We start from the raw sequence: 11,926 nt of genomic DNA, 5'->3' as shown, positions 1-11,926 counted from the left end.
GGAGAAAGCCCAATCATTCTTGAAAAATAATTAAATTTTCCTCATGAAAAAATAAAGGTTTCTGAATGAAGATCATCAATTTTGAGGAAAATGTCATTCAATTGTATTTCAATGATAGATAAGTTTGATATTAACCAAAGACAAAATCTTACAAAAATAAACAGCAACTGTTGAGTCACAGTTTTCATTTCACTGAAATTATTTCATTAATCACACAAAATATTAAATACTGATTTGAATAAGTTTTGACACTTAAAAGGAAAAGCAAAAATAGAATAGTTACATATCATACGTTTGAAACAGCTTTGTATTCTTACGTACATATAACACAAACAGAGAAAGTCTGAATGAAATGAAAGTGATGACCAAAAATAAAGCAAACATAGAAGTGATTTGATGGTGCAAAGTTCATTGCACACTCTGTAAAAAGAATAGACTAAGAGTTTGAGACAAACCTTACTGATCATATTTGATTAGCACATACATAACCAACAAAGCTGAAGTGTTTAACATGCAAATGATGACGGGGTAAAAATGATATTTTTTTATTTATATTCAGGTTGAAAAGAAAGAAGGTTCTTAACCAAACATTATCGCGATTAAACGCTAAAAAAAACTAAAAAAAATGAAGTTATGATATATAAAAGCCATAAACTTTAACAAAAATAGCACAAACCTAAAAAAATGAAAAATTTCTAAATCAATAATGAAGAAATATCATCATTGAATCAAAACAAAACAAAAAAGCCCCTGCATGCTTTCATAAAGATTTGTAAGTGTACGAAATAAATAGAAAAAAACAGAGTAACGAAGGAAGAAATGAATAGGATAACGATGTGCAAAATTCAATAATAACAACAATACAACAAAATAGAGTGTCAAAAGCTTTTTTTTTTTAAATAGGCGGAGGAAGTCTAACTGATTTTTCTCCATAGAGCTCATCCTGGTCTGAATTGCCTGCAACTGGAAGGTCAGCTTCTTTGTTCTCAACAGGATGCTTCTTCTCCTGCGCCAACAGTGGCTGGCCATCATCTGCCTCTCCCCACAAATATCTCCGCATTTTGACAGACAGCTTCGTGTCAAATGTCATGAACTTCTGCACAAACCACACGCAAATAGAGAAGATACCCATGAATCCCATCAGCGTTGACAGCATGTTTGCAAAGAACGTGAACCACTTGTCACGAGCAAGCCAGCTCGTCTGGAGCAAGTCGATATCCTTCTCAAAGTCAACTTCCATCATCAGCCCGTAATCAACAAACATATCGTCATTGGTTGCAGTAGAGCCCAGCGTATATGAAGACTTCACAATCTGCATCCCATTGAATTCATTGTCCTCATCATCCACAAAAAGAGAGTGAATCAGCGAAAACATGAACTTCAACGGCGTCTTGCCTTTGATGGCATCTCCTGTCTCTGTCTGTGCCAAGAGGCTGTGGAACGACAATCTCTCTGTCTTGTTCTTGAACTGGATTCCAGTGTCCACTTTCATCGAGGTGTACACAGCAAACGCATGCGCCTCCTCTTCCGTCGACTGGATGGATATCTTCGGAGAAATATCGTCGGAGAAAATCATTTTGGAAAGGCCTGCCACAAGACGCACATCGCAGTTGGCGACAGTGTTGTGGAAAATGTTGTTTGATGGCGACTGATGGCATTTGATATCGAATGGTTCTCCGCCCTCTGAAAAAGATTAATTTTTTATTAGAAAATAAAAATTAATCGAAATAAGAATTGAATTAATTGAAAGAATAAGCAATAATTTCAATAAGAGACACAAATTTTTCTTAATAAAAAGAAAGGAAATTAATTAACTGCAAACTTACGTTGACAAAGTTCTGAGTGTTAATTTGGAGTGTCTTTGCACATGTTCCCCAGCCTGTTTCCTTCGTCACGTCCTTTTCTCCTTCCACACACGTTGCATGCATATCGCGAAATGTGATCAGAAACTCGATGTTGTCGATGGTTGCCTGGCTCAGCTTCGACTGCGGATACATCGCAGACGAGATGAGTGTCTTTGTCTCTGTAGTGTTGTTGATCGCAAACTCCACAATGATACACGCCACCGCACACACAAGAAACGTCACAAACGTGATGGTCACAAAGGCCCCCACTTTCGACTTGCGCAGAATCTTCGGTGCTTTGTGCGTCACCGGATCGTGTTTTTCAGGGTTAGACTCAGAAAATGCATCGATGAAATAGATGTACTTCTTCGTCGGGCAGATGCAAGCTAACGTGCCCAAAATAAGACCCAGAGCAATTCCCCCGAAATAGCAGGCGATCATCAGGATGTCTGAAATTGCATCCATCGTCTGGTAAAACGGCGGCTGATACTCTGGACTGGCACTCGGAGGAAAAGCAGCGAGATTTGTGGTTGAACCCACAGGGCAATAGTTCTTCGCTTCGTCGCTGCTTTTGTGAATTCCTGTGTTGTTGGAGTTTGCACTGGAAGTATTAGTTGAATATCCGTTGAAAGCATCCAAAAGGCTTATTTGTTTTGTTTCGTTTAGAGATTCAGAATAAGAAAGAGGACTGTTCAGGAAAAGCGAAGATTCCGAACAAGGCGTGCATGATCCAGATCCTTCTCTGTTGTTATAGTAACCAGACGGGCAAGACTTGCAATGATAAGGCGAAGAGGCGCCTTCCCATTCAGCAACAGAACCAGCACGACAAAGAGTGCATTCTTTCGTCTTCCATTTTTTGGTGAATGAGCCAATCAGACAAGGAACACACGCAGAACTTGAATCAGCAGGATCTTCATTATACGTCCCCGGTGAGCAGTTGATCATGCCCTTCATCTCAATGATCACCATCTGATTGTGTGGCTGCTGCTCTGTCGGAATGTTCTTCCCAATGATCATCCCACCAAAGGTGTACATAGTCCTCCCGAAGAACACTGCCGCACCGCCAGCCATCTTCAGGAATGGCTGAGAGTTCAGATCAACCTGGTTCATCACAACCGGAGCACTGACGTTGCTCAGATCCACATACGTCAAATAGCTCTGAGGATAATCCACATCCAGGCCTCCGTATGAAACAAACCCTTTGTCAGTTGGAATTGTGTAGCTCTGATGGAAAATCGGTGCAGGCTCGCCAGGCTGCAGCCCCAAATCGATGGGGTCTGAGAAATACGCATACGGTCTGGTGAAGTTCTCTGTGTCGCGGTAATACGAGGCGTCGTCCAAGTCAAAGTCAATCAGCACCTGATCAATCGTTGTGATGGACTGCTTGAACGCGGATATGCCTCCTCCAATCAGCAGGAAATCCCACTTGTCATCACCGCCTCCCACACTACGAGTCGTAGGGAACACAAAAGGAGCACCTCGAGGCTCCAGCTCATACTGAACAGCGTTCGGAATCTCTCCCATCAGAGCCTTCTGCCGCTGGACATTGTTCAGCTTGGCTCTGTTGACTGAATCCACGTCTGGAAAGGGCTTCAGCGAATCATTTTCAATGCTATTTTGTGTATTTATGTCGGAATTGCTTGCATCAAAATCGAAATAAGTCAAATTATCATTTCCTTCTTTTTCTATTTGCTTGTTGATTTTCCTAATAAATGACTCAATCTTCCTTTTGTTCAGTGTCTCTGTATCCTCCTCGCTGCCGTCGTTGGTAAAGGAAGGCCGCTCGAAGACCGGAGGGTTGTTCTCCATGTCAAACTTCGCTTTGGGAAGATACATCGTCCGGATGCGCATCCACTTCTGCGTCACGAGAGAGAACCTCCAGATCTGATTGGACGGCTCAGTCCCAACATATCCCCCAATGATAAAAATGCACTTGTGTAAGACAATTCCCAGCCCGTTCGTCACAGCCGGGCACCGATAGCTGTCCAGCGGCTCAATAATCCTCCACATGTGCGTCAGCGTCGAATACGCCCACAGATCATTCCGTGGCTCAACGATGCCAGTTTCGGGGTCTTTGCCATTTCCTCCGTAGAAGAACAGCCTGCCAGCGTGCTCGCAGAAGCAGTAGTCCGACAAGTACGGTGCTTCAGTTGTCCCTTTCAACGTCTCTGCTTCCGTCCACGTCTTTGTCCGGAAGTTGTAGCTGTGCAAGTCGTTGAGCATCAGCCCGCCTTCTCCAATCCCTCCAAAGATCCACATCTGGTTTTCCACAGTCAGCGCTCGATGGTGAGAGCGCGGCTGTGGGACTGTTGGCATGTTTTGAGCAATCACATTGAATTGCAGCTGTAGCCCGTTGTGAACTTTGCTGACGAATCGCTTTCTGTATGAATAAGGCGAAGGCGTTTGGTCGCTACGGATTCTCCGATGCCCGCTTTCAAAACTGATTGATCTTGCCAAATCTTGAAGGAACTCTTTCTTGTTTGAGGAGTCGCTGTTCGCTGAAGCCTCTGAGTTTCCAAGCGACGTCACAGTGAAATCAACCTGAATCATATCTCCAAGTGTCGTTCCTTCTTTGTCCCCGCCAAAAATGAAAGCTTGAATTTTTGTCGGGTCCAATTCATTGTTCATAACAAGAAGCCCGCATTTTCTTCTCCTTAGCTCGTAATTGTCAATATCAATCACATTTGCTATCACTTTTTGAGCTGAATCAGCAGACGAAAAATCAAGTATCACGAAATCTCCTAATGAACATGTTTGGGTTTCATCATCAAATCCACCAAACATGTAAACTTTCTGGTCAAAAATTGCAGTAGATGATTCTATCCGTTTCGTAATAACAACTTCAGCTCCCGAAGAATCTTCTGTTGCGCATGTTGCCCAAGAAGAACTTGTAAGGTCAAATTGATAAATTTCTTGTGAATATTTTCCAGTTGTTGTCATTCCTCCAAAAATATATAGGCAATTTGCGGAAGCATACATAGATCCACCCGATCGGCCTTCAGGCGTGTCTGCATTTGATGTGTATGCTATTTCTCTCCAAGCTTTTGTATCTAAATCCCAACACCAAATATCATTTTTTTTTTCATTAAAATCTCGCCCTCCAAATATATAAAAGGATCTCCCAAACAAAGCGAAATGAGAACCCTGGCGAGGTGTTGGAGGATTGACTTGTGCAATTTCTTTCCATGTATTTTCAAGGCAGTTGAATACAAACATATCATTCGATAATCCATTTGGGCCTTGGCCTCCCCAAAGATAAAAATTTGTCCCATCAACAAAATAAACAAAATTCTTTCTGTTTGGTGTTACAAGCAAACTGTTTGTTTCCACTGGATTGAAATCACGAGTCTTTGTGTTATATGTAAAAATATTTGTGGTATATTCACCAGAAGGTCCAATGCCCCCAATAAAATAAATCATAGTTGATGAGTGTTCAGAAGAATAAACAGTAACCATTGCCAATGATTCTCTTGGAGAAGGTCCGATTCCTCTATCAGGTGATTTTGAGTAAGTCTCACACAAATTCGTTGAGACAACAGAAGATTGTACAACGAAAATAAAAAATAAAATATATATGACAAAGTGCGAAAGGATCATTTTCACTTTCCTTTATCTCCTAAAAGAAAATTTCAATCGTTTAATAAATTGATCTTCATTTCCAACATTACTAAATTATTAAATAAAATAAATGATTGAAATATTTTTATGGACACATCGAAAATAAATGAAAAAAAATAAGTGTAACTTTCACACAAAAAATGAAGATTCCACAACAATAATCAAATCATTCATTTGAAAAGAACGTTGATATCAAAAAAGATTTATATCTTAAATAAAACAAATTCAAATATTATTCATTTATATACATGTTTTTTGAGTAACATAATCAAACGAAAAGAGTTTGGTTAAACATTCACAAAACAATGTGCATGGAATTTCTAAAATCCACAAAAATCTGTGAATGAAAGATATATCTTTTTGACATCCAATAACAAACACTTCATCTTCTTTTTCTTCTATTTCTTCCTGCTCATCAACATCTTTTTCTTTTTTTCTTTTTCTTTTTCTTTTTCTTTTTCTTTTTCTTTTTCTTTTTTCTTTTTCTTTTTCTTTTTCTTTTTCTTTTTCTTTTTCTTTCTTTTTTTTTTTCTCCTTCTTCTCCATATCTTTTTTCTTCTTCATCTTCGTAATCATCACAATCTTTATCTGCCACTTCTCTCTCTTCCCACACATCTGGTACAGTCTTTTCCAACGATAAAATCACATCATCCACTCTCATTTTCATCTCGTTCATCGCTTTTTCCATATTTTCCTTTGGCATTCACAGTGAAATCACCATTTCCATCCCTTCAACATCAACCTTCATCATTTCCTGCTTCAAACTGTGAGCAGCCCAATTCAATTACGTGCAATAACCTTCGTCATCTCTTAAGGATCAGACAAATTGTTGACGGATGTCATTATCATTATCTCAAATTTTAACATGTTCCAATACGTTTTGACGAGTCTTTTATTTTGTTCTTTCCATCGCAATGATATCAAAGAAAATTGAGAACAATAACTGAACTGCCACAACCTGTTTAAATTTGCATCAACAGGCTGCTTGTCCCAACCCAGCCCTGCAAGTCTTCTTTGCTTCGGTGAAGTTTTTGCGTGAAGCTTGCAATATGAAAGTCAGAAGAACCAAAGACGAATTGGTGCATTAGGCAGAGCAATATCACATGTGTCTTTCTATGTTGCTCCATGCGACCGAAGTCAATGCACCAGGAAAAAGCTATTTCAACAAGAGAGTTTCAAGACTGCACATCTGACGCAGATTCTACAACTGTTCTTTTTTCTTTTCATTTCTTTTCTTTTTCGAAATGAGCTGTAAAGAAGGGTAACATGTAGCTGTTGAAGAGGTGAATGATGAAAATGAAGGTGATAGCGAAAATTGAAGACTAAAGAGCGACATATGCAACAAAAAGTCTTTCGAGAGAGCACTTACATCGGATGGAAGCTTTGTCAGCAACGCAAAATATATCCTCATTCTGATTAGAAAGACAGTCAATCATTGATAGCTCGTTGTCTTTGAGTGATTGGGAAAAGACGGTAGAGGACTTATTCAGATTGCTCAATGCTTGGAAAGGAAAAGTAAAATGGAAAAGAATAAGAAGAAGAAGAAAGAAAAAGAAAATTATCTAAGAAGACACATTTCTTTCCCATACAAATTCTTGAAAAATCTGATTGTGGTTGTTGAGTTGTGGTCGATCCAAGAAACTTTATCGCCCACGACGTGATTTTGCTCATCTTTTCCTTTTCCTTTTAATTTTTTGTTGCTTAATTACATTTCGAGGCTTTGAAAAATGGTTTTTTCAAAAAAAATAAAAGTTCTGTTTCTCTCTCTCTCTTTCTCTTTCTTTCTCTTTCTCTTTCTCTCTCTCTCTCTTTCTTTTTTTTCTTTTTTTTTCTTTTTCTTTTTTTTTCTTTTTTTTGTGAAATGTTGAAAAAAGAAAAATGAAACTTTTGAGTTACAAAATGCAAAGCTTTTCGTTTCCTCAAGCCTTTAAGAGAAAGTGTAAATTATTCAAAGATAAATAAATACGTTATGATCTGCAAAAATGTCACTAAACTTTTCATGAAAGCTTGTGATGATATCTTCATACCCTTCTTCTTCCAGTTTTTCAAATATCTTTCTTTTCAATTCAATTCTTTTCGCTTCATTGGCTTCGTTATCTGTCTTTTCTTTCAATCGCACTGAAATTAATCGAAAAAAATTCATGTAATCAAATGTCATTTTGTCATCAAGTGTTGGTTGCTGAATCTCCACCAAAATGTTATCAACAGCTCCACCTTTCAACAAGAAATCAACTTTTGCTGATGTATTTTTTGCAACTGCATCAAATATATAAATGCACATCTCGCTTATTTTTCTGTGATTATCCTTCGCAGACCTAAATATCTGAATAAGGCTGCTGATAAGTCCATCAAATTCTTCATTCGTCGATATATTCGTATGAAAGAAACTGTAAATTGCAGAAAGCCATCTCATCAAAAGAAACTCTTCTTTCGTTTCTTTTCCTCTTTCCTCTTCTTTTTTTCTTTCCCAATCAACACTCTTAGACAACTCATCCAATTCTCTTGCTGCCTCTCTTGCGAAATGCAGTTCATTCACGATGGCTTCATAGCTTTTATCAGTGTCCAATCTGTAAATTAAAAACTCCCAAGCAGATTGATAGGCAAGTTTTGTTAGATTTCTGTGTTCCTGATGATATTTGATGATTTCTTTGATTTTATTCGTTGACAATTCTCTTTTCACTTCCTATACAAAAAATAAGAAAAAATTAATAAATCAAAAATGAAAAAGAAGCGCTCAAACATAAAATACTGGAATGTTGCTCAATGCCAAAAGTGCCATTTCCACTTCTTTTTGAGTCTCCTCGTCTTCCGCTTTCTTCAATGCAACATTCAGCAGACAAGGCACACAGATTAAAAGTGACTCATCTAAAATACAGTTAATGCACAATATCAAAAAGCATTCGCAAAGATCAACCATCCGATTTTCATCCTTTCCATCTCCTTTTTCACATTCGTCAAATATTATCTTCTCAAGTCTTGCTTTCAGCAAAGAATACTCAAAGCACATAATCCGTATGTTTTTCAATGAGATGAAATGCCCAATATGTTTCAGCAAGAATAATGCATTTTCCATCGAAAGTTTCTCTTCTTCAATCATTTCATCCGTTTTATTGAATATTTCTTTTGTGAATGTTGAATAAAGTTCTTCTTCATCCATTTCTTCCATCACTTCATTCAATTCTTCAATTTTCTGTTTTTGCTCTTCCTTGTCGCAATCTTCAAGCTCAGAAAACAATTCTTCAAAAAATAAAATCGTAACTATCAAGAATTCAAACGCAACAATGAGCACAAACTATTAAACCTATTGGTAACACTCATTGTCTGCATTTTTGAAAGCATATTGCAGACTGAAAAAATGAATATTCGTCATTCGTTTTGAATCCGCACATCGTTGGATAAAAGAAATTGATGCAAAATAAAAACTCAAAACAACCACGAAAATATAAGTTATTATACCGTTCTATGTTGTTGGTATTATTTGACAAGGCGTTACTAAGAAAGAAAGAAAAAACGATAAACCTTTTTTCTTGTTTGTTGTAATGGATGATCAGATCATCAGATTTGAATAAACATTAATAGTCCTTGTTGAAATGAGAGAACGGTGAGCGAATATTTTCTGTTGGATAGGCGATATTTAAATGTGTGGTGGTGGAAGTCAACGATGGAAGTGCGTTGATTTTGAAATTCTATTTGATGATTTTGGAGATTAGATGGCCAACGGGAATCCAACAATTTTATTTTTGGACAAAAATATCTGTATGTATGTACTTTTAATAGTTCTATTGGTTATGATGATATCACCATCCGTAACCTTTCCAAAGCCCAGGAATACGACTTTTTTTTTCAAAATGGCAAATCTCCTCTTTCAAGAACATTACAATCGGAATGAAGCTGATAATTGCATATCAATTGGCAAATAGATGAAGTTGTTCAAGTGCCATTCTTTTCATTGTTTTTGTTTGGAATGAGAGATGAAACCAAATTCGAAAGTAAAACGTTTGGATGAAGATGAAAAGGATGGAATTCTGTGAAATAAAGTTGGAATAAAATAGCTTGGAATTTTGGAAAATAAGATTGGGGAGCAATTTTGGTGATTTTTGGACAAGACAAGAGAGACAATTTCTGCCAATGATGATAGACTCATTCCAAATCAATAAAACACGATATCGGCCGCACAAACGAAATGAGACAACCATTTCTGCTTTTGGAAAAAATTCACCTGTTTTTTTTGTGGAATATTTTTTTGAAAGCGAAGCATTGTTACTTTTCATGAAACAAATAGAATGAAAACGAGGAAGATAAACAGCTCCTGAATCAATCCATGCCCTTGTTCTTCGAAAATTACAAAACAAACAATGTGGACTTCAACTATTTTCCGTCTCATGCATTTGCTCCATTTGCAAAAAGGGTTGATAGAAAACATGCCGCTTTGTCTTTATTGTTTCGGCTTTTTTGCAATCATAAGGCAATATTGAATTGAATTATTCTTCTGTGCTTTCACTATCATCATCATCATCTTCTTCTTCTTCTTCTTTTGATGGCAAGCCTGCTTTATTTGTTAATGTGACATAAATCTCGATCTCTTGTGGGCTATTTGAAGCAGAGGACAGATTCCAGCCATTGATAACTGCGAGTGAAGGATTTGCATTTTCAGCCTTTTCGTCATCTGCCTCTGAAATAATCGGACTGTTTCATTCGATCCATTTCAAACAACTTCCAAACCATCGTGTTATTCACCAGATTCAGTTGTTGATATCTCGTTCTTCAGTTACACCACCTTTGATGACATTTCACTGCCAGGACAATCAACATTCCTCATCTTCTTCATGTTCAAAAAAAAAATCCAACTTTCTTCAATTGCTTCGTCATCGTCACTCAATATGTTCATATTAAGCACCATTTTCATCTTTTCTTCTATTTCCTCGTTCTCTTCCATTTCACTTTGCTTCATTGCGCTTGCTGCTTCGGCTGTCAATGTATTGTTCTGAGAAGGAGTCGGCGAGACTTTATCCGTCTGGCGAAAGGGATAATGGCAGTGTGCATACACCAAAGTGGAGAGGATATCATCAACAGATCAAACAGATAGAAGAACAATTGAAGTGCATTCACAGCATCTGCGGCTCCAACTGGAAAAGAACGTTCTCCTCCACCAACTCGATGTTCATATTTCTTTGTTCCTTTCACTCATGAAGAAAGCATTGGAAGAAAAATGTTCGATGAAAGGATATCATTTCATGACAATTCAACATGTTAAGTGAAGCACTTAATGGCACTTTGCTGTGAAATTCCAAGAATTCAGAAGTCTCTCTCGATGGGGAAGAATGAAGAGCATACGATGAGCAATTGGTTTGATCAAAGCATTCTGTGAATGGTCTTGAAGTCTTGTGACATGGCCACATTGCAATGCTCAAGAAGGGTTTATGGCAGAAGGAAAGGATGAGGAAATCTCATTTTCTGAAGATGGAATATCACTTTTCTGTTATTTTCAGCATGAAATGAATGAGGAAGGAGAAGAGAATCATGGAGTTTATGGAGAAGCAAGTGATGCAGAGGAAAGAGAATTGGGAGAAGAAGGAGGATGGGAATGTTATCGTTGGCTCAGCTATTCATTTGAATTTATGGAAATTCTCAAAACGTTGCAGCAGCCAAACCAATGGAGTATTATCTCTTCTGCTTCTTCTGCTTATGCTTTCAATCATTGATTGATTTCCGCACCATTCATATTCATCTGAGAGGCAAATATTTTTCCTTTCTTCTGCTTTGAATGACATCATAAAGAATTCTATTTGGAGGATCTGCCAATTCATATTGGAATATCTTCAATATTCTCTTTGTTTTTGATTGGGAAAGCTTCGTTGGATTGCCTCACAACCTGCGTTTGGCAAAGTTCACTTACCATTTACAAGACAAATCAGTTAAAGTGATAACTTCTTTGTATATTTCCCACACCGTTTCCACTGTGTTTTTATTGACGTTGATTGAGCATGAAAAAGGAGTACTTCACCAGAGTTTTCAATTCTCTCATTGAAGATTTTTTGTCATTCACATTTTCGGTTTTTGAACATTTTCTTTCTGGTTTGTGAAGCGACTCTTTCATCTTCTTCTCAAAATTGGCAAATACGTTTTTGTTGTAAAAAGCAAAACTTTATCTGCTCTTTTGCTTCTTTCTGTATCTTCGAATTCTGAAATAGAAAAAGGAAATTCAGCTCCTCTTTTTCTCTTCCTTCTTTTCTTTTTTGAAAGAGTTCGTGTTTCTTCCATCTGCATTTGTTTTGACGATTTTCATCGATGAGTTGTTTTGGAAGTTTGATTGCAACAACGTGCTCTTGAAACGTTTTTTCCCCAAAACAAGTGAAACACTTGTTTTATTTAATAATTTTTCAAATATTTCCGCTTATTCACAATAAAAATGCATATTTATTTTTTTTATCATTTTTATATTTCAAATGAGCATGAAATAGTAC

The 11,926-nt window shown here is 37.4% G+C and overlaps 2 protein-coding genes across 2 annotated transcripts; both read right to left on the bottom strand.

The window, feature by feature from the left end:
* Window positions 1-187: 187 nt before the first annotated feature.
* MONOS_13399 (putative kelch-like protein 14) lies at window positions 188-5,441 on the bottom strand (the record flags this gene model as incomplete). Its single annotated transcript, XM_067866095.1, has 2 exons — window positions 188-1,683; window positions 1,823-5,441. The coding sequence occupies 2 exons, from the start codon at window positions 5,439-5,441 to the stop codon at window positions 896-898; spliced, it is 4,407 nt and encodes a 1,468-aa protein (XP_067726007.1). The 3' UTR covers window positions 188-895.
* A 2,114-nt stretch (window positions 5,442-7,555) lies between these two features.
* On the bottom strand, window positions 7,556-8,469 carry MONOS_5962 (uncharacterized protein; the record flags this gene model as incomplete). Its single annotated transcript, XM_067876155.1, has 3 exons — window positions 7,556-7,580; window positions 7,778-8,145; window positions 8,203-8,469. 3 exons carry the CDS (start codon window positions 8,467-8,469, stop codon window positions 7,556-7,558), a joined length of 660 nt encoding a protein of 219 aa, XP_067726006.1.
* Window positions 8,470-11,926: the final 3,457 nt, after the last annotated feature.

The sequence above is a fragment of the Monocercomonoides exilis genome (assembly GCF_001643675.1).
Source record: "Monocercomonoides exilis strain PA203 chromosome Unknown scaffold27-1312184, whole genome shotgun sequence".
NCBI classification, from domain to species: domain Eukaryota; phylum Preaxostyla; order Oxymonadida; family Polymastigidae; genus Monocercomonoides; species Monocercomonoides exilis.
Note: the sequence above shows the minus strand (reverse complement) of the source record. Positions and strands in the feature narration are given on the sequence as shown.